Source organism: Diorhabda carinulata, chromosome 1 (genome assembly GCF_026250575.1).
Source record: "Diorhabda carinulata isolate Delta chromosome 1, icDioCari1.1, whole genome shotgun sequence".
Lineage (NCBI taxonomy): Eukaryota > Metazoa > Arthropoda > Insecta > Coleoptera > Chrysomelidae > Diorhabda > Diorhabda carinulata.
Genome location: NC_079460.1, coordinates 11,771,388 through 11,793,412, shown reverse-complemented (window position 1 = coordinate 11,793,412; position 22,025 = coordinate 11,771,388). Strand labels below are relative to the sequence as shown.

Below are 22,025 nucleotides of genomic sequence, written 5' to 3'. Positions count from 1 at the left end.
GGACGATGTCTGAACATAACTAATTTTGTAAAAGAACCGTCACATTACAGAAAAAACAGGGAGAGGGTTTACATAGGGTCACGGCAGAAGCGGCTTTCAATCCTTGCTTTAAAAATTGAATAAATACAGGTGTTATAGCTAGCGTAATTGCAGCAAATTCCATTATTCGAAAATTGAAAAAACACCTCTAATGCTAATGCTATTCAAAAAGGAAAACTATTCTGGTTTGCCCGCGAACCGAAGGTACGCGAAATTATTATATTATTAAATTATTTCCACAAGTTGTTAAAACAAAGTTATCTTGTTGTTAACTATAATAGTAATGTAATTGTTGAGAACAATTTCATATTATGGTACAATTTCGTCATGAATTCTTTATTAGCCACAAAACAGGTGTTTCCACTTTTTTACTCCTTTTATATGTATACCGTGGCTATTTCAACATTATAATGCCCGGATCCATAGAGCAAAGATTGTAAAAGAATGGATTCGATACCAGAATGTCAATACTGAGTGAGCTTCTTATTTTCTTGACCTGAATATTATAGAATATATATGGGGATTGCCTCTTGTGATTTGTACAAGTCGGGCAGAGAATATGAAACAAGAGAATTAAAAAACTTGGCCGAAACTCCTTACCATATCGTTGAAATATCATAAAAAATAAAATGGTGTGTAACCAATTCAGGTGAGCCATTATTGAGTTGTACTTTGTACTAGCCAAAAATACAACGAAAAAATGAAAATATTGTAATCTTCAGTTAAAGAAACAGAATGGATAGATGGAAAAAATAAACAGTATCAAAATTATCATTCAACAGTAAATAAAAAATATTCTGATGATCAATCCTTCTTATTAACTACTTCATAAATTTGGAACATCTGGTACATATAGATCAAACGTGCTAAAATTTAAATTGTTAATAATATTGCTAATTGTCGATTGTTGATCAAGAATGTAAATTTTTTATTATTTATGCAGTTACCCAATTATTTCATTGTACCTTCAGATTTGTTTGCAGAAGTTCTTGAAACCGAGTGTACTTTTATGTATATAATGGTATTAAAATAATCGTGTTTTGTTGGTGTTACAAAGTATTTGAATCATTTGTCTATCGATGTTATTCGTTGTAATTATTCATTAGTACATTACTCATCGTTGAAACTATAAATATATATATGTATCGAAACTCTTTTTAGTTTTTAAAGCAAATAAAACTGACTGGTCCAGCCGGATTTGCGAAAAACCTTTTTTTTAATAATTTCTATTGCGATTATTTTGCACAGCAATTTTGAGTTGTGTATGTACGTCAAATATCTCTGGTAAAACCAGTCATTTTTATCCTAGTACAAAGTATTATTACTAGATTATCACCTAGGATTCAGCAATGCGAGGCTCGAATTCATCGTCAACATCAGTGAATTACCGTTACCAACCTGGTAGATACTCTAGTCTTAGTCCTTTAAGAGGTCCCAGTGTTACTTCCGTGAGCGATGTTTGCAATAAAACCGTCGTCAGGATCAGAAGAACTGGTCTTCAACAAGAAAGAATACGAGTTGTATGCACCACTCGCCGACAACATGTCAGCAGACTGGTTACTGTTTCAGACGCATGCCATTCGTTACCTGCTTTACGGAAACATGTTACAGTTATCAGGTTAGAAAGTCTAATATACACACAGAAAAGTTATTTTTGATTGAATATTAATTTTTATTAAATTGATATTGATATTATTAAATGATATCAATCAAAGGTATACTGTTGTCTGAGTTTTTATTTTGGTTGTGGTGTAAGACGATAGCAGGCATTGAATTATACTGAATACAAACAAAAAATGATAAATGCTCACAAAACAAAACAAATCAATGAAAAAATACATGTCGTTCATATTATGAATTTATCAAAAAAATAAAGTGAAATGTGAAAACTCGTGTACGGTTGCTTGAACCATGGATTTTTATAAAAAAATTGATTACAAAAGATCTTTTGTATTTTGTCATGCTCAAAATTGAGAAAAGAGTTTATAAAACTTCACGTAAATTTTTGTCTTTTCTTGATTTCAGATTATGAAAGTAACTTTTCGGCTTCTTACTGGTAGTTGAGTATGTTATGCGTACATGTTTTGTCTGTTATAGCATCGCATCAGCCGAATGTATTGAATATGTATAAATTATACATAACACAACAACAAACAGAAAATAATTTTTTATACACAAAATTGATAACCTTTGATAAAGTGATTAAGTGTAAAAAACAAAAATAACTTTTGAAGTTCATCATCAAGTCATTTCTTTTATCAGTATGAATAACGCATTTTAATTTTGTGCAAAAACTCCTAAAATATACATTTAGAAGATTTTTGCATTGTTGATATTTTCCTTAGGTGCGAAATGTGTAATATTGTCTTTATAACATCAGGATATTTCAAATCATTTTGTACGTAATGTTCTTTTAAAAGTTTAATAAAACCGATTTTTTCACTCAGCATTATCGGAGCTCTATCAATTGCAATGCTAAGTTAATTAAGAGACATATCAAAAGTTTTTATTAGAAATCTAATGCATTTTTATTAACCACACCGTAATTGACTCTTGAAATGCTACTAAATTCAATAATTTTTTAACATCGTTTAAAGTTAGATGAAACAAATAAAAATGCCAATAGGGTACAAAAAGTATTCATTTTATTGTTTATTCTATAAGTTCTTGATATGAAATAATATCATAAAGTAAAATATCTTATTAAAAGTGAAAAATAATATCTAATTTATATTTAATTGAAAATTTCAAAATATTGATTGATAATCACGAGGTTATCGTTGCCGGCAACGTAGCGTGTGCTGTTATAATACAGATTTTATTTATTAATTACGTATAAATAAAACATTTTTCTATATAATAAAAATAAAGTGAATGAACCTTTCATAGGTTTGTACATTATACTATAAAATAAGAAAAAAATAAGTTAAACTTACTTAAATTAAAATGATCCTAACAACAAAAATAATTACATCTCGCAGGATCGTCAAAACGACCAACATTTCCAAAACATTTTTGTTGTAGTAAATTCGAATTTCTTGCTATCATAAAAAAACTTGTGTGTTCTAGTTGTGGTATTTTTACATATTGGCACAAAATACGATTTATATAGCATTTTTCAGATTAAATCACAGTTCAATAAATAATGCTTATTTTAGAATAAACGTGAGAATAACTGTTGTATTTATTTCGTTTCATATGTTCAGTGATTATTTCATACTTATGACGTCACGCAATATAGCGGCCTTACTGAAATGTTTAAAATACCTACAAAATTTTTGAATTTTCATTAATTTTTTTCTATATAAATATTGATCAAAGAATTGATAGAAAATTTTAATAAATGTTGTATATAAACTATCCCTACCCTATTGCGGATCGCTGAATGCCATACAGTTGTTCAATAGATGTACTGCAGTTATGCCTCGTTTGTTTGTATGTCTCGAGATTGGAATTTGCGAAACAACTTTATGGAGTGCTGCATTATTTGGATCTAAAACTTATAGATATTCCAAGTTTTTTTAATAAACCCTCCCTTTTCGAACGGGCGTTTTGCACGAGCAATATTCCAGGCAATAACAAAACTGGCTTTAACCACATTATTAGCTTGTTTGGTAAAGGTCATGAAAGTAGATTGTTGTTTATTTACATTTGATTTTGAGGGAACAAGTTCATGTTAATTTCGAATTTAACACTGATTAGAAACCAGAAGATAATTGTTTTTATAATGTCGACGGCTTTGTAATGTTTGACCGTAGAATAACAAATAACTCATAATGCTTTTTCGTTACTGTCAATAAAAAAGGAATTCTCCTCCCCCTCGTCATTAAAAATTTCTATTTTCTTTTTTTTATTTTCGTTTTTTAGGTCATATCCTTAAATGGACTAGGAATAAATAAATTTATGTTCGTTAGCGCAAAATTCGATGAGTCACATCATTCTTAACTTATTTAGTAGTCAGTAATTTCAAAGACATCTTGAAACAAATACCGAACGATAATAATTCCTTAAATATAATAGTACAAAAATGTGGAGGCACATTTTTCAAGAGCCACAAATAATTTTTCAAAGAGCTGCAGGTTAGACCCTTCTGATATATGCCGTCACGGACATAAAAGATCTGTATACCACACAACGTTTATTTTTTTGTTTCAATGGTATTAGGTAAAGTTTCTGATGAAATTTTAGACGGTTTAATTTTTGTCCACACCTCCAACAATTAACGTTAAATTTAAACCAATTCACACAACATCTCGATATCATCTTTTTTCTCTAATGAACTAACTAGTTAACTAAAGATCAGTAGTAATTGTGTAAGTCTCAACAGTGTTCTCGATAGTAAGCATATTATTCTTATTTTCTATTTTAATCATTTTATATTTTTTTCATATTCAGAGAATTCAGAGAATTATATTCAGAACATTCAGATCCTGATCAGGTTAACCCAACCCTAGTTTCCGAAAAATCCTAAAGAGATCGTTACAAGAAGACGGAGATTTGTTACATATCCTGACAGAATTTTTATATTCTAAAGTCTACGGTGTTTCGAAATTTGAGGAAATTTAAATGTAATTTTAGAAATATTTCCGGTTCTGGATGAAAAATGACATCCACAAATGAAGAAAATGAACTTATTCTGAGTATACCCAAAAAACCTAAAATTTCCTTTCCTTGTACTGAATAACAATATTGGAAAGAAACATCCGGATTGGATGAGAGAAGGTTATACATCATATCTACAAAAGCTTAACGTTTGGTGTGGAATAGTTGAAGGAATAATAATTGAACCCATTTTTAGGAGAGAAAAATTAATTTGTGATCTTTATCTATAACTTTTACGAGATAGTATAAAACTTATTCGTTCGCTTCTCAATCGCATTAATCATTCACAGTTATCAGAAGAAATTTGGTTTCAGCACGGTGGTGTCCCACTTCATTATGTTGCTAGAGTTAGACAATACCTGAAAACTATTTCCGAAGATATAAGTGCGGTGAAGAGGTCATATTGAGTGGTCGCAAGGTTACCGCACTTGTCACTTTTAAATGATATAAAAAATATTTGAAAAAAATATCGAGAAAAGTGTTACAGTACAGTACAAATAATATGATTCAAAAGACATTAGCCGTTGAATTTCACATTTATTGGTTTTCAATATAAGTATAACTATTTCATGTAGATTCGTGGTCATTCATACTTTCAGGCATTACTTTCTTGTAATCAAAATACTTTAAACTTCAGAGAAATTAGAAATTTGCTAGAATCGTGATATTACAGGACCTGAAGTCATTTAAATTATTAACGGTAGTCCACTTGTTTGACAGTCGAATATATTGATAACAAGTAATTAACAACACTGCATGTGTGATAAAAGTTTAATATACAGGAATTATAAAGTGGTTGAACAATATTAACTATACTGAATAAATTTATAAATATCATAGCCCGTGGTCCAAAAGAAAATGCTAATAATAGATAGTTAATTTAATCATTCGTAAAAGATTAACTTTGGTAAAATACTGTAAATTGGCAGTTCTCCAACAATGCCGGCTTACAAAAAAAGTTTATATTTGTATATATTTCCGAGTTTAATTATAAACAAGTCAATTGAGAAATTTTCATTGATGAGATAAATAATGGTTGCTGTAAATGAGTAATATTGAGAAATGATTTTTTTTTATTTTTTAAATGTATCTGTTTCTTAGTTGTAACAACGCATATAAACTATTGAATTGAAACTCCAAATGTTGAGTTTGAGTGTTAACAGTCTTGAACAAATTTATAAATCTTTATAAAACATAGTTTCATTGGTTAGTGTACTAGCAATTTCCAAAAATTAACGTTTCGTACTATATTCAAAATTGTCGAAACACGGATAGGCGTAGCTCTTTGTCCCTCGTTATGATGTGAAGTTTTGTGAAGTTGAAATTTAAAAAGTAGATGCAGACCCAGAGCTTTAGATTTAGATTTTAGTGTAGAATGCATGTGTAACATTATAATGAGTATAAGTTTCATCGTTATTAAGTAATGCTAGTACAACAATTATTTGAAGATGATCCTGCATATTGAAATTTTTTGAAGTTGTAATATAATACGTAGGTACCGACCCAGAGCTTTAGATTAAAGACCAATGTCAGTTCCTTTATCAATGGGAGAAACGCATTTTCAGTTATTTTTGCGCGCGTCAATTTAGGAACACTACTGAGCCACAATAAGTAATCAATGAAATAAGAAAAATATTTGAAGAAAAAGGTAACAGGTCGATTTGCATATTACATCCCACTGATCTGGCAATATCATTTGTACGTTCGATATTTATACTTTCAATTCAACAAATTGTCTTGCAAAACTATTTCAAGCCAAATATTTTTCCAACAGGCGATTAATGCCGAAGACTTTAACCTTATACAATGTTACATTAATTAATTGATTTGTGATAATATTTTGTTTCAGTATGAATTTACATCATAATTATGTTACAATAATTAAAACGTCACTATTTTTTGCATACACCCATGTAAATACAAAAAACCTTAGAAAAAAAAAATAAAAATTCGGAAATATTATCAAATTTGTGTATTAGTAACTCAAAGAGAACATTCAATATTAAAACTAATACAAAAAAAAAGAAAAGAATTATAAGAAACTATAACAAGAACGTTTAGCATACGTTTTCATAACATGAATTACACAATGCTGTAACATGTTCCAATCACAAATATTTTGCACATATTTGGCAGTAATATTATATAATATTAAATAATATTATATTATTCGGGTTGGTATTTCTTGTTCTGCTGGCAATCGACATATCTCCCTAAGTCTCATTCTTGGTAGATTACTAGACACAGCCTGTACTCTTTGGTAGTCATTTACTAATAACATTGATAGTTGCAGTAAAACAAACTAAAAAAAGGCACCACGGGCCATCGTCTTGTAGCACGAGTGCAATTATATTGCGTGCATAATTTGTCCGTTGAGCTTTTCATCTGATTATAATCTATAATCATCTCAGGTTTATTTGAGACAGGCTCAATGTCATCTCCATGATGCATTGTAGAGATAAGTAAGACGTTCCAATTTTTTTTGGATTATGAGAAACTAAAGTAATTCCATCATAAAAACCAAACGTCGAAGAACCAATGCACCTACCATTGTTTTGTACAATTTCTATTGGCAACTGTTTTTTATTGAGACTATCAGCTAGTGGAATACTACAAAACCAATTATCTACAGTAACATTTCTATTGGTACCATAAATGTGTTCACAAAGTCTTTCTACTACTGCTTGCGTATCTGTACTAACTTGAAAAGGGCAATTGGGTTGCTTTCCAACTTAAACTTCCAAGTGGCTAGTATAAAATTGCTTGGCATCAGAAATAGCAAAAATTTTTATGCCATATTTATTTAGCTTACTAGGAATATATTGCCTAAAACTACATTTTCCTCGAAAAGCCTCAAGTTTTTCATCTATGGTGACGTAAGCAGAATGAGAATAACACTGTTTGATATTGTTGTTGAATCTATATAGAATCGTTCGTATTGGAGCCAGTTTATCTATTTCGCATGGTATGAATATTATCAAATCGAAGACAGCGCAAGAGAAACAGAAATCTTCCCTATTCATTACAAACCTGAAAGATTCAACACCAGTGCCGTCTGCTCCCCAGAGATCTCCTAAATTCATGTGATTTACTTTTCTTACACCAGCCAGATAAAGAAGGCCAATTAGAGCTTTGATTTCAGCCGGGTTTGTAGGCTTTACATCTCTTTCTCTGATATATTCATTTCCAACATTATCAATTTTTAGATTTATACATTCCACAACTAAATCTAGCATTTCGTCATCGAACATGCACTTCCAAAAACCCAAAGGTGTTGTTTTAGAATTTACGAATTGTTTGACAATTGTCATTCGTGCATATTTATTCGTGGTACGTGTTCTTACATTCTTCGGTGGACAGTGTTTTTTCACTTTATTTTATCTCCTCCTATAAAGTACGGGTTTCTCCTGAAACTATCATCATTTCCCTGTGTTTGTTCGTCTTCAAACTCTTGTTCAGTATCACTAGATTCAGATCTCTCTTCTATATGATCAATTTCATTTTATTCATCCTCATCATCTTCGTTGTCATACGTCTCTTCCTCATATAATCTCAATAATCTTTCTTGTTTCTTCTCGTAGTCCATATCTATATAATATAATATATATAAATAAGGAAGAAAAAGTTGAACAACTTCATCACTTACCGATTAAAATTTATCAAATCTTATAGGAAAGTACAAAAATGTGTACGCAACAGTCGCGCCCGGTGTACTAGCCCGTGTTATCTAATAACGAAGTTACAATGTTGTGTCATACTCTCAGCAAACGTACTTCGCCGGTACTTGATTCTCTATTGAAGAGGTTTGAGCGGTACCACATTAAAGGTGAAGATTTTTTAGACCAAATTGTTACTAGTGGGTGGCCTACGTCACACCAAAATCGAAACAACAATCCATGGAATGGCGACATTCATCATCACCCAAAAAAGTGAAGTTTAAGCAAACAATTTCTGCCCGGAAAATCATATGCACAGTTTTTTGGGACAGAAAAGGAGTATTGCTAGTGGAGTTTCGGCCTCGTAGTGAGACAATCAATGCAGCGTCTTATTGTGAGACATTGAACAATCTGCGTTGTGCAATCCAGAACAAAAGACGTGGCAAGTTGAGTAAGGGTTGACAAGTACCTCGATATTCACGGAAATTATGTAGAAAAGTAGATTAAGGTACAGGCTTTCATGTAAAAATAAAATTATCGCGATATCTTTGCACTTCTTTTTTCAATTCCAAAACGGTACTTAAAAAATATGCCTCGTATATGGAGCGACAGTACCAAATTTCCACTTAAATCCAAATTACTAGAATTTCCTTACAGGGCTGGTCTGACACACCGTGCGCGAGTGATGGAAGATTAATTTTGAACAGATATGAATATTAACTCCACACTTTTTAAAATAGAGAAACTTTTCACATTTCATGTAATTTAATATCTAGATGACATTAAAATTTTCCATTTGGCACAATGTGCATGTATACGCAATATTAACTGTGTCCTCGCGTTATATGGGAAAACATGTGTTATAAGAGGAACATGAAATAAAAATGGAAATTCAAAGTTTTGTATTATCTTACAAATAAAAGAGCATGTCTTTCTTGACACAAATCACTTGCGTATTTATGTATCTAGTTCATAATAATTGTTAATAGTACAGTTGAGTTATTTACTGTTTTTAATGATTATGTTAGGTACTGTTAACACTAAGAAATATACTCGCACCATATACCATACCATGAAAATAAACCGCCTTGCGTATATAAGAAGTACCTGTAAATTGCATACAAGTGCATCTTAAGTACCTAAACTGACAACCCACATTTGGTATCTTTCTTGTTAATATATGTTTTTAGATTTCTTAGAATTAATGGAATATCTATGTTCGCCTTCATAATGTAATTAAAAGCGAACTTTGGTGCTTAGAACATTATACTTTTAGTCCATCTAAGTAACAACAAACTGCGATCCTAGTTACAATAATTAACATTTTTTTACATGTATTATTGAAAACTTAATTGCTTCAAACTGAACTGTAATCTTGTGAAAATTAGTGATTACCACCTAATGAATTCTGTTTTCTAGGTAGTTTCACATCATTAACGGTTCCACTCCATACTTTTCAGAGGAATTTTCGTGTTAACATAGTACTAGAACTGCCATGGTTCTGATTTCTTCTAAATAAACGTTATAGTCACATTATTCTTTAGTGTAGATTATGGACTGTACCTAATTTCTACTATTAAGCTACAAGTACTGATAAATCGGTATGCAAGTGGTTTTAATTCAATCAAAAATATTTCTAATGTGTTGAGTAGTGATGAGCAAAATAAAACCAAGATGGAAAACGTGTTCGTCTTATCCTTGCAGTGTCATGAATGGCCTAATATGTATTGGTCTTCCACGATCCCAGAGTATATCTGTCCTGTATGGTTTAGCTCAGCTTATGTTAGATAGGTGGATGAAACGTGCAGAATTGTAATTGAAAATCTACTCTACTTGAATGACTTAACTACAATTTTCCTTTCCATGAGATATAACGGCGAACAATGAAAGTTGAACAAAAATGCACCCGTGACATGGGCACGCATCACACACACAAATCCAGGAAAAGCTTTCTAAAAGTATCGAATCGAATTCACAACTACCGAGGAAAATCTTGGGGAGCTAAGGACTCGTTTCTGAAGGTTGCAAAACCCCATCTGAAACTCTACCACCGGACATGAATGTTGAGATCGGAAGTCGATAGATCCAGGGCTAATATAGTAAGATGATGTAGAGAAAAAACATCAAGTTTGATTGTGGAGAAGATAAGACTGTTAAGCAGACTCGTATTGACGTAGAATCTGGGTTCGCTTGTCATATATCTATAACACACTCTTTTTTTATCACGATCCTCATATATATTTTTAACTAGTGCTATATTTTATATAGAACTGGATATCTTCTTGTGTGTAAAATGAAACGATCGTTCCATGTACATAGACTATTACTCACAGTAGTGATCTCAATTAATATGTACAATGTACATTAACCAAATAATCAACTAAGATGTAGTGATCGATGATTCAAAATTAGATAAAAGACTACTTGTGTTGTAGTGATAAAGTACTTAATGCCTTATGTAAAATTTTTGTACGAGAACTGAAACTTAAGTTTTGATTTATGGCAACACTTATAGGAATATATCAAATCTGGCATTACCATCATAAAGTTTCACATTTTTAAACGGCGATCGTATTCAGAACGAGTTTTCATCCGAGTGCTATATGAGTTGTTTACAGATACTTAAAACAATTATCTTGCCGATGTGCCGATCAACTCGCTTCGACGTAGATGCACTTTGCTACAGGATGAATTTCGTGAAGGTCGTCTAAAATTGGCTGAAATCAGAAAACATCGATGCTATGCGTAAACTGATATTACAAGATTGTTATGTGACATACCGTGAGATTGAGACATACCTGAGCATTAGTTTCACTCGCATACATTTAATATAGCATGGATATTTGGCTGTCAAAAAGATTTGTTCGCGTTGAATAACGCATAATTTGACAATCGCTCAAAAAAAGCTCGTGTCGATTGATGCAAAGAAATGCTGAAAAAATTCAATTGCGGTGCTTCACAAAATGTCTATAAGATCGTGACAGGCGACGAATCATGGATCTATTCATATGAACCCGAAACTGAACAACAATCGACTGTATAAATCGATCCAAATCACACATAGTTGTTCGCGCACGAAATACTTCAAACCAAATGGTCACCCATTTATTCGGAATAACTGGACATGTCGCCCCCGTTCTATTAGAGCAACATAGAACGGTCAATTTTAAATACACCACCATTTGTTTGTCAGAAGTGCTCGAAAAAATCAGGGAAACAAATCGAAGAAGACGAATCATTCTCCACCACGAAAATGTGAACTCTCACACATCAGTTCAAATAAAAACTTTTTTTAATAGTCGAAACATATATTTGATGGGTCATCCGCTTTAAGAATATTTGTAAAAACCATAAATCCATATCCAATTATAAATATTTGGTTTTCTATCTCAGAACTTAGAAAGAGAGATAAATGTTTTATTGCCAAACATTTTTTTGCAATTTGTAGACAAAAGCTTTCAAAAAAACTAAGAAACATACAAATAACTAAATAAAGGCATTTTTTGCATTGTAAAGTATTCAGCCCTTAAATAATTCTGAACGTGAAGTATGTAGCTAAAGTTCGTGCTCCGCGTTCCTAAGTGGATAGTTGTGCAATAATCTTTCTAAAATTGGAAACGCGTGCTTATGAATTAGGCAAACGGATTCAAAGATGAATAAGGAAGGAATAGTCAACATTTTGAATCTTTTAAAGAAGTCCCGGCAGTGAACACTGCTGTTTGAGTAAATATCTAACAGTTTTTTTTGTAGTTTGAAGATTCGCTCAAATTGAATCGCACCAAATGTACCCCAGAAGGGAACGGCATATCGGAGATGCGATTCATTGAAGGCATAATAAACTGTTATAGAGGTGGATACGTTCAGTTCAGGCAGAACTGATTTTTTTATATAAAGCGGTAATATGTAACTCCCATTTTAAAGAATTGTCTACAACAAGCCCTAAGAATTTTATAAATTCTTCGATGTCATTAATGGCTGAAATGCATTTTCATATCATAAAACTTTAGTTTTAGAAACGTTGAGACACAGAAGATTAGAATCGCACTACATTAGCATCAGAGAGATATGAAAGTAGATCATGAGTAGGAGTTAGAGAAAGAGCGGAAGGCGGAAAGATCTGTTTCAGTGGTAACTACACAAGATCAAGTTTAGTAAAACAACACGTGTAGATCGAAAACTAGGACGTCCATAAGTCTGATCAAAACAAAACTAAGATTCAATAGGCAAAGACAACGCACGAAATGTGAACACATGACCTTCTCCTACGACTGCTACTACTGTACTTATGTAGCAACCCTCGTATTATACTTTGCATAACAGTTCAAAGACACTACTTTACTGGTTCATTTTATTTTATTATTGATACTTTGCTAATAAGCGAAACCTGATATAACAAGCGTAATTATGCAATAAATAATTTGAAATCTTGCAGTAGTAACTCTACTTATTGGTGTCGAAAAGTGAATTTACAAAATGTCCCCATGACCGGTAATTGAAGACAAGAAAGATAATATATTAATATGATCAAAATTTCACTTTTCCAATTCTAAATTCATCAGAACGACATCTATAACCACCAAATTCAAATTTTGAATCCAGCAGAAAAATGGATTAATATAAATATGGCGTTAAGTGTACAGTAACTTTTATTATCATGATAATTTTGTCCCGCTGTTCAAATACCTTAAAAGTAATCAGAAAAATAAGTTATTGTTTGAAAAAACCAAAAAGCACCTTTTAGTAATAACAAATTTTAAAAGTTGAAAAAATTCTTGATGTTTTCATCGATGAGAAAATTAATAGACTATTATTAAAGCGTGAGGTGCTGTCTATGACATTTTCCAACTAACTCTATGTTTCGGATTGAAACTAGTGAAAAAACGAATGACATCGAGTCCAAATTTCGATTTCACCATTTTGAACAAGTTAGGTAAAAGGGGAAATGGAGAATAGAGGAAAGGACAAACGTACTGAGTAATTTTCGTTAACGTAAAATCAATTCGGACAACCCAGCATAGTAATCGAACCTAAGATCTATTGGTTACGTGCTAGAAGCTTCACTAGTTAAACTATCCTAGAGACACGTATCTCATTCATATTTTAGTCACCTACATAGAGACCCACAGAGAAACATTTACGTCCATCACACCGTAGAAAGCCATTTCAAGTTTAGGGATCATCAATAAATTACATAAGACTTTTAGGGGGGGGTTCAATGTTTTCTTACGATTTCTTACAAAGGGGGTCGGGGTGTTAAAGTCCATCTTACGTAAAATTAATTTTTTTTTTAATTTCAATTATTAAATTTATCGACTAGATCTTCGTGCTTTCATTCATTATTAGATAAAAAACTAAGAATATTTAACAATAAATAGAAGTTGACAGATTCGAATCATTTTGCATTTATAAAAGATATGTATAAAAATTATGTATGATAAGGGGGGGTAGGGGCGCGGAAAATCTTACGATACCTTACAGGGGGGAGGGGGAGGCTCGAAAATTCGTCGAAAAAGTCTTACGTAATTTATGGCTGACCCCTTATTTAAAAAACGGAAAAATAAGGAAATAATGGAAAGACAATCCTACTCAGTAATCGATAAAATCATTCGGACACTCCAGGGACTGAGAATGAGACTCAGATCTATCTAAGTCAATTTACAAATTTCATAAATAGCACCTCAGGCTTTTAAATAATGACATTTATTTTCTCATCAGAAATTCTATTCTTTAGTATAACTTACTATATAATATAATGTTTCTCAATGTTTTTAAACTGTATTTTATTTCCTTGCTTTGAAAATGAGGAAAACTCAAAATTGTATTAAAAAATTGTCTAGTCTATAAAAGTTTTTTCCATTCGTTTGAAATTTTGACGTATATATATAATATATATAAATATATATATATATATATATATATATATATATATATATATATATATATATATATATATATATATATATATATATATATTTTATACATATCAGCAGCTACTTAATTAAGAATTGAATACGCGCTAAGAAACTTAATTTATTAGTTTTCTATTGCTTTATTCAAATGTTCAAAAGGTCGAAAATCTTTACGAGGCCTTGCTATTAAATAACGAGACTGCGCGCCTACCTAGAGGGCGCCCTAGACGGGTGGGATAAAAAACGAGTAGTGCGTTGGATATCAAGATATCTTGTCTATGCACGTCCCAAAATACGTTTCCATCACTATTATAGTATTTGTGCAGTAGCGGTTTGAAACGAACGTGTTTTTTTCTCGTGTCGAAAACCATGTGTGACGAAAAACAGGAGCAACGTATCAATCTCAAATTTCTCGTCAAATTGAAAAAACTCCGACTGAGTACTATAAATTGTTGCAATTGTAAGCGCTTTAGTGAAAGCCGAGAGAGCACTGAAGATGACCAGCGCCCAAGTCGCCCGGTGACTGTTTCAACTCCGGAAACAGTGACCAAAATCAACTAAATTGTACGTGCAGATCGTCGATTGAGTATCCGGATTATTGCCGATAAACAAACGGCTAGAAAAATTTTACACTAGGAATTACAAATGACAAAAGTCTGTGCGAAGTTGGTGCCACAAAATTTGACTCCTGACCAAAAGCTCTTGCGTCAGTGGATCTGCTCAGATTTCCTTAATAGTTAAAAAAAAGATCTGCTTTCGAAGGGACCCGATGTGAGTCGATGTAAGCGGTGAAGCAAAAAACGGCAGAGCTCCTAAAGGCCCTCACCAAAGAAGACTTCAAGCACTGCTTCGATCAATGGAAAAAACGTATGGTAAGGTGTGTGGCAAGGGGAAGGGAGTAAATTGAAGAGGAGCATTCAAATGTAGAAAAATTTTTATAATAAAATCCTTTTTCGTAACCAGTCTCGTTATTTCTCCAATTTACGCAGAAAAAAAGAAAACAAAAAGAAACACACATAAATTTAAGAATATAAGTTTTTGCTAACAAACATAAAAATATAAATATTGTTATTACTGGGTGATGATACCTTTGTTATAGAAACAGCCAATGTAAGAATCTTGTTTTGTATTCGGGTTAGTAGCCGTCGAAAACTCAGGTTAGGAACGTGTCTCCGCCCTGGAGACGGTCCTGCCTAGATGTATTATATAAGTTTCTTTTATAGCAGGCAGTTTATTTACATTGTTTCTTTTGAATAATTTCTAGGAAGGTCTATTTATTTATTTGTTTTGCTTCTTTATTTTTTGAAAGCTCTGAGAATTCTTTTGAGATGTATCTTAAAAAAGTTGCCAAAACGTCTTCTATATTTTTTTGAGTGATTATAAATAATAATAAGTCACTAAACTCCACATAAGTTGATTTTATAGGGGGGAAAATACATTTGTGATTGTGACGAGTGTATATTAACCCAACATTTCCAATCCATTTTCATTTCCAAGTTGTAATTGCAATAACATTTTTAATATCTTATTTTGGGAAAAGCACGTAACCGTCTCTAAAAAGGCTTAAGAATACTACGTGTATGATTTATGGCTCAACAAATCTCATAAACTTAGCGTGATTACAGCAAATCTGTAAATCTTGATAAAGCAAAAAAAAGCCATATGTGAAACTTTTTCTTTGCAATTTTTTTATGAAAGAAAAATAATAAAAAAAATCACACGGCAGTTATTCAGCACAATTAATTTTAAAAAATCTTTCCAAATAAAAACATGCTTTTTTCTCTTTGCACAGTTGTGTTTGTATGTGAATCTGCATTCCTCGCGACAATTTGATTTGTATTTTGAGTAACTCAAAGTGAATGTGCTTCTATTCCTAAATTCTGTTTTGATTAGCTATAATAACAAATTTAAATAAATTTTTTGCACAAATTCTTAATTTTTAGATTTAATATTGAGCCATTTACATTTGACACTTAATATATATTATACTTTTAGAATCTATTTTACTTGAAGGCGAAACAATTTAATTGATTTAACTGATGTATTGAAAGAAAAAGATGTTTAAAAAGTTTTTATGTTGTTATTTTAATGTTGAGTTATTATTCTATTTTTTACTTGGGATGTTTCGAACATGTTGAGTTTTAAAATATTCTAGATAATAACTAACTGCTATACCAAAACGATTTTAAGTTGTATGTTTTTAACCGTTGCTTTGCTTTGCTTTTATTTTAATATTAAAGTTGTTCGATTTTATAGAGTATTTATCGATATTAAACGTTCAACAGCAAACTACAATGTGTGAGTAGCAGTATTAAATGCAATTTCTTGATGACAAAATCTTGCTTAAACGGAAACAAAGCAAAAGTATGTTATTTCTATACAAACCATTGACAATTGAAATGTATTTTAATGTACTTTCACATGCTTTTGAAACAGCAAGCAGAAACAATGTCTGTATTTGAAGAGAACGAAATTTCAAGTGTGTTTTGTTATAACTAAAAACATCTTATCATCGAGACGGACAAAGTATAGAGAATTAATTCTAGCGCTTTTTTCATTGAAATGAATATCTTAGTCTTTATTTTCATCAACATAATTGAAGAACTTGTATAGACGCTATTTGCATATTACACTGTTAATTTTAAAATGTTCGTACAGATTTATTTATAGGCAAAAAAATTTCAGCTATAGAACTGAAATTTTTGTATTGTTGAACAAAAGGACTAACCTTATAAGAAATTAAATGAACCCTTAAAGTTAGAGATAATAGACACCGTTTTTGAGGAATTCAGCCCAAAAATTTTGCTTTTCTTTTGATACTCTTATATTCTCTTCCCCCTTTAATTCGATGTGTTAAAATAGCTGGAATTCGTTAAAATCGTACGTTGTCTCTATTACCTTCTCTACCACAGCCAACAACCGCACAATAGTAGACATTTTATAGACAGAATGAAAATAATCGTTTTCATGTAAATAACGTAATGTTTGTCCCTCCAAGTCAATATGGCGTCTGGTTGTGACGTCCTCCCGAAATGACCCATTCTTGCATCAGTCTATATTTAAACTAATTTAATCTACTAATCAATGGAATTCCTCTATACTTTTTACATTTAACCTTATCGCCTTTCTTACAAAACTTAATTTTTATACATACATCTTTTATTAATGTTTTGTATTGGAGTTAATTTTTTATATATTCATAGGACATCATGTATAGTGAAATTAAATAAGTTTCTGTAATATTGTCTAAAAGATAAATTAAGTATCTTGATATGAATATTAGATGTACTTTCCCCTTCAGCTTGTAGAGTTTATTGACATTACGCCCAGGCATGAAATCAAATATTATGGCAAGTTAAAGCAAAGTTCACCTTTGACTGCGTGGATGCTTCATTTATTATTCGTAATAATAAAATGTTATAGACCGATAAGGAAACATTTTATAAATAGTTTCGAATCCCCAACGAAATTCGCTGTTTTCTATGAAATTATTAGAATCATTTAAGATAGTGTAAATTTTTGACAAAAATTAGACAAAAGGCAGTCTTGCGTATAATAAAATTACAATTTATCTCACGCGTTGCTACAGGTAACTTTTAGTTCTTTTTAAAGTATGCCAATGAAGTCATGTGCACGAAAGTCGGGAAGGTAAATATGGAATTCGATCAATTAACAGAAAATTTACAAGTTAAATTTTTTGTTATAATTTCATATTTAAAAGAAGTTGATGCAATATTCTCATTTCACCATTGATTGTCTAGACATTCCAGAAAAAGGAGAATATGAATCAAAAGAATTATATATCATTAAGTCACATTTTTACCTATTAGTTCACCTCGCATGTCTTAGTGTCACAGGGTCTATGCGCTTGGCCCCAACTTAGGGACTTGAAATTCTACTAGATCTTCTACATTTTGAACCTCAAGATACAATTCGAATTCATAATGACAGCATATATGCTGAATATCTTCAATCCTTTTAGGAAGGAGCAAATGGCCATGCGAAAATCTAGACGTAGACTGCAGGTGAATTTGGTGTGAATTATTTTGATGGACGGTGATCAAATGGCGCCTGCAACCGACAACAATAATGGTTTGAAGACATATCACTAACACATAACAGTGGACTGGTGACTCTACTCCCGTAATATACGTACAGACAGCAAACCTACCATACAATTCATAACGAATAAGACAGTGTGGTTTATGACTTTGCTAGAGTGTAAAAGAGTCCTACAAAAACAGGTGAGTGATGCCAGTGAGGTCCAGATCGATTGGGTGCCGGGTCCCTTGAGCTACAAAGGCAACGACGACGCTTGCCAGATCGGAATAAACAAACCCACCAATAGATCCAGAACACATTCTGGGTGTAGGAAAAAGCGTTGCTAATCCATCTCTCAATAGTCTACTCGTCTCCTCGAAGATGGATGAAAACACCTGGTATGAGACAAGCTAAGGTACATATAGAGGGGCCTTCTGCGTGTATCACCTAAGATGCCATTTCCAGGAATTACAAACTATCCGGAATACCGCTGGGATATGGGAGAGGAAGATACTGCAGATCATGTCATTGGTAAAAGCCCAGCACGCACACGAGCAAGTTTTAAACACTTGTACAAACTTCACAAATTACCTGGTGCCTGATAAGTTTTTCAATGGATATAGGCGTTTGGTAGTTTTATGTGAGGCACGACGGGCCTATCAGATGACCTATATGCGCAACAGTAGCAGTGTTTCGACATGGTAAAGACGTACTTTAAGTCGATTTAGTAAATATCAATTATGCCAAGTTAGTTCCCAAAAAACTCAGGAAAACTTGTGTGAAGGGGTTATCTTCCATAAGGATAAATGACCCAGTCACAGTTCCGCCTTTGCAACAGCCCTCATAGTTAAGACAGTCTTTGAATTAGTAGTGATAATCCCTAAACCAGCCATTACGTGCCGTATATCAATGGTTCGCCGAGGTTGAATCATCTTCCTTTTGAGACCTAGATGAGAAATGCTAGAATGCCGATGGGAAAAATGTCTGAACCTTGCTGAATACTATTGAAAAATTAAAGTACAGTTGCTAATTCTTTATTATATGTCGGTCAGGGACGCAGCAAAGGATTCAACGTTCGCATTATAAAGTTTTTCAAAAAATACCGACTTCATTGATAAAACAATAAATGTTCATATCCTCTCGATTCAATAAGTTATTGCTAATTTTTACTTAGAATTACTGTTAATAAATGTCTTGTTACTTATTTATTTCATCTTAAAAATAATGCAAAGAAATTAAAGGTCATCGAGATTGGAATAAAAATGGCAACAATAGTAGTGGCTAGATACGCGTGACCTAACAGCAACCTTGTAACATAATCATAATAAACCAGCTCGACAAGATTTTATTTTATTGTTAGCTGGCTTATCAAGTTAGTAGAAATCGACGTTACAATATCTCTATTGTAATAATAAAGCAGTGAAGGAACGATCAAGGAGCCCTTTCAACTTAAAAAACAGATAAAAATGTGCAAAAAGTGGACATACCATCAAACAAATTATTTAGGAGGTACTGTAATGTTTGTGGAACGATGCGTGAAGATAAAGATCTGAAAAATAGGCCAACAACTTCCTTCTTCATTATAACAACACGTCGTAAGCTGCTTCACATTCGTTTTTGACAGGTGAAATATTTCCATCTATTCACTTTCCCCCTACCTACCAGGTTTAGTATCATCCAACTTCTGGATCTTTAAAATGAAAAAAGCAGCAATAATATCATAAATTTTGTAATGCGTTTACTGCCTGAACAGTAGTGGTATTCCTCGTCGGTTTTCTGTATATTTTGCGAATTATAAAACTAAGGAGCATTTATGCGAAATAGGGCTGACTGGTTAAATATTGTGTACGGAGACTACACTATCATTTATAACGGTAAAATTTTGAGCAACTAAATGTAAACGTGGCCGAATCAGCTTAACTTATGACGAGCGTTCGGGGCGCCTAAAAACTGCAACAACCAGCAATATCATGGGAAAAGTTTACCAGGACACCGAAAGATAAAAGAGGTTATCGGCATATCATAAGAAGGCATTCGCCAAATACTGACTGAAAAATTATGCATGTATAAGCTATCCTTTCCCTGTTCTTTGTTCCCAAGTATTTGCAACCTTCCTTGTTGCACTACCGTGTAGTCACGTAGTACAAAAATGGCTCATATTGTAAAGTATTAGTTTAGTGTTAACTAATGTTTAGTTTTAACTAAAACTGTTTTTATTTATTATTATTATATTATATTATTTATTTATTATGTTATTGACAATTGAAAATGAGGGCACCTCTTACATTGAATAATTGGTGTTAATACAACTATTTGGATTCTCACATTTTGATTGAATTGTAGAGTGACATTCGTCGTCCACATTCAGTTATTAATAAGTTTGTTCTAAACAAGAAATAGCTACACCCGACAAGCATTGAATTATGTATATCGAATCATACTTGTAGTGGTTACCTGATTCATATTACTTCTAGAGAAGTTTCTAACTTTTATACTGGGGCTTTGTGGCATTTCAAAGTTTCTACATAATATTCACAGAGCATATAAAATGAGTTTATTAATTATCCTTTCAAATACTGGCGTTAGAGATTAATACTGTAATAACAATTATACAAGAACGACCTTCAGATCTATCTCATAATAAATGTTTGTGAAGTAATTTCACTTTCATTAAATAAATTATTGGCCCATATTTCTCAATAATATAGCACCTGCCTGCAGGAATTTTGTTTAGATTCACAGTAGGATGTAAAAGTAACCATACTATTCAACTTTAAAATCAAAAACCTAGTTCTTATATTCATAATCCTGACCGCGGAAACCGAACAAATATATATATATATATATATATATATATATATATATATATATATATATATATATATATATATATATTATATATATACATATATACAATTTTTTATTTCTTAGACGTTTTGATATATTAATGAAATATACAAACAAATTGATGGTTGTGCTATGGGAGCTTCTATTTCAAGTGTTATAGCATAATTGGTAATGGTTAGATCTTGAGGAAAGTGTTCCAAGCAAACTTGATATAAATATTCCATTATTTTTCCGATATGTAGACGATTGCATTACTGCTGTACTAAAGAATCAAATTGAAAACATAAGTAAAAAATTTAATTCTTATCATGAAAAACTATCAATTCACAATCGAGGTTGAGCAAAATAATAGAATCAATTTTCTCAATGTCACATTATATGAAATTAACAATAACATAAGAACAGAATAGTATAGGAAACCAACTTGGTTCTCAAGATATTTAAACTTCAATTCGTGTCATTCTATGTCACAAAAAAGATCAGTGATAAGTTTGGCTGATAGATATATCCAACTATCAGATCCCGAATTTAGATGTTTAGCTATTCAAAAAGCAAAAACTGCATTGAAAGAAACTAATTATCCGGAAAAAATGATATCATATTCAAGAAAAGGATAAACAGATACTACAATCAATTTAAAAACAAAACTGAAACGGAAACATCAAACATTTTTTCTTACCATATGTACAAGGACTTTCCCAACAATTATCGAATTGTTTCAATAAATATGATATTAGTATAAGTTATAGAGGACATAATACATTATCCAAATATTTCACTGAAGTAAAATCTAAAACACCAAAAAACGAAAGAAGTAATATTATATATCAAGTGCCTTGTACTAATTGTGACGCTATCTACATAGGGCAAACATCTCGGTATTTAGAAAATAGACGATAAAAAAAAAATAGAACTGCATTAACGAACCATG

General features: G+C 31.8%; 1 protein-coding gene across 5 annotated transcripts in view; it reads left to right on the top strand.

Annotated features, from left to right (window-relative positions):
* The window catches only part of LOC130894120 (IQ motif and SEC7 domain-containing protein 1), a 134,050-nt gene that overhangs the window by 56,260 nt on the left and 55,765 nt on the right, over positions 1 to 22,025 (top strand). For 3 of the 5 annotated variants that reach the window (XM_057800732.1, XM_057800717.1, XM_057800725.1), the window contains one exon: positions 1,380 to 1,657. The exons of the other annotated variants lie outside the window; for them this stretch is intronic. In XM_057800732.1, coding sequence (XP_057656715.1) covers positions 1,389 to 1,657 — 269 coding nt within the window. In that variant the 5' untranslated portion in view covers positions 1,380 to 1,388. The remainder of the gene's footprint in view (positions 1 to 1,379; positions 1,658 to 22,025) is intronic. 5 annotated transcript variants of the gene reach the window in all.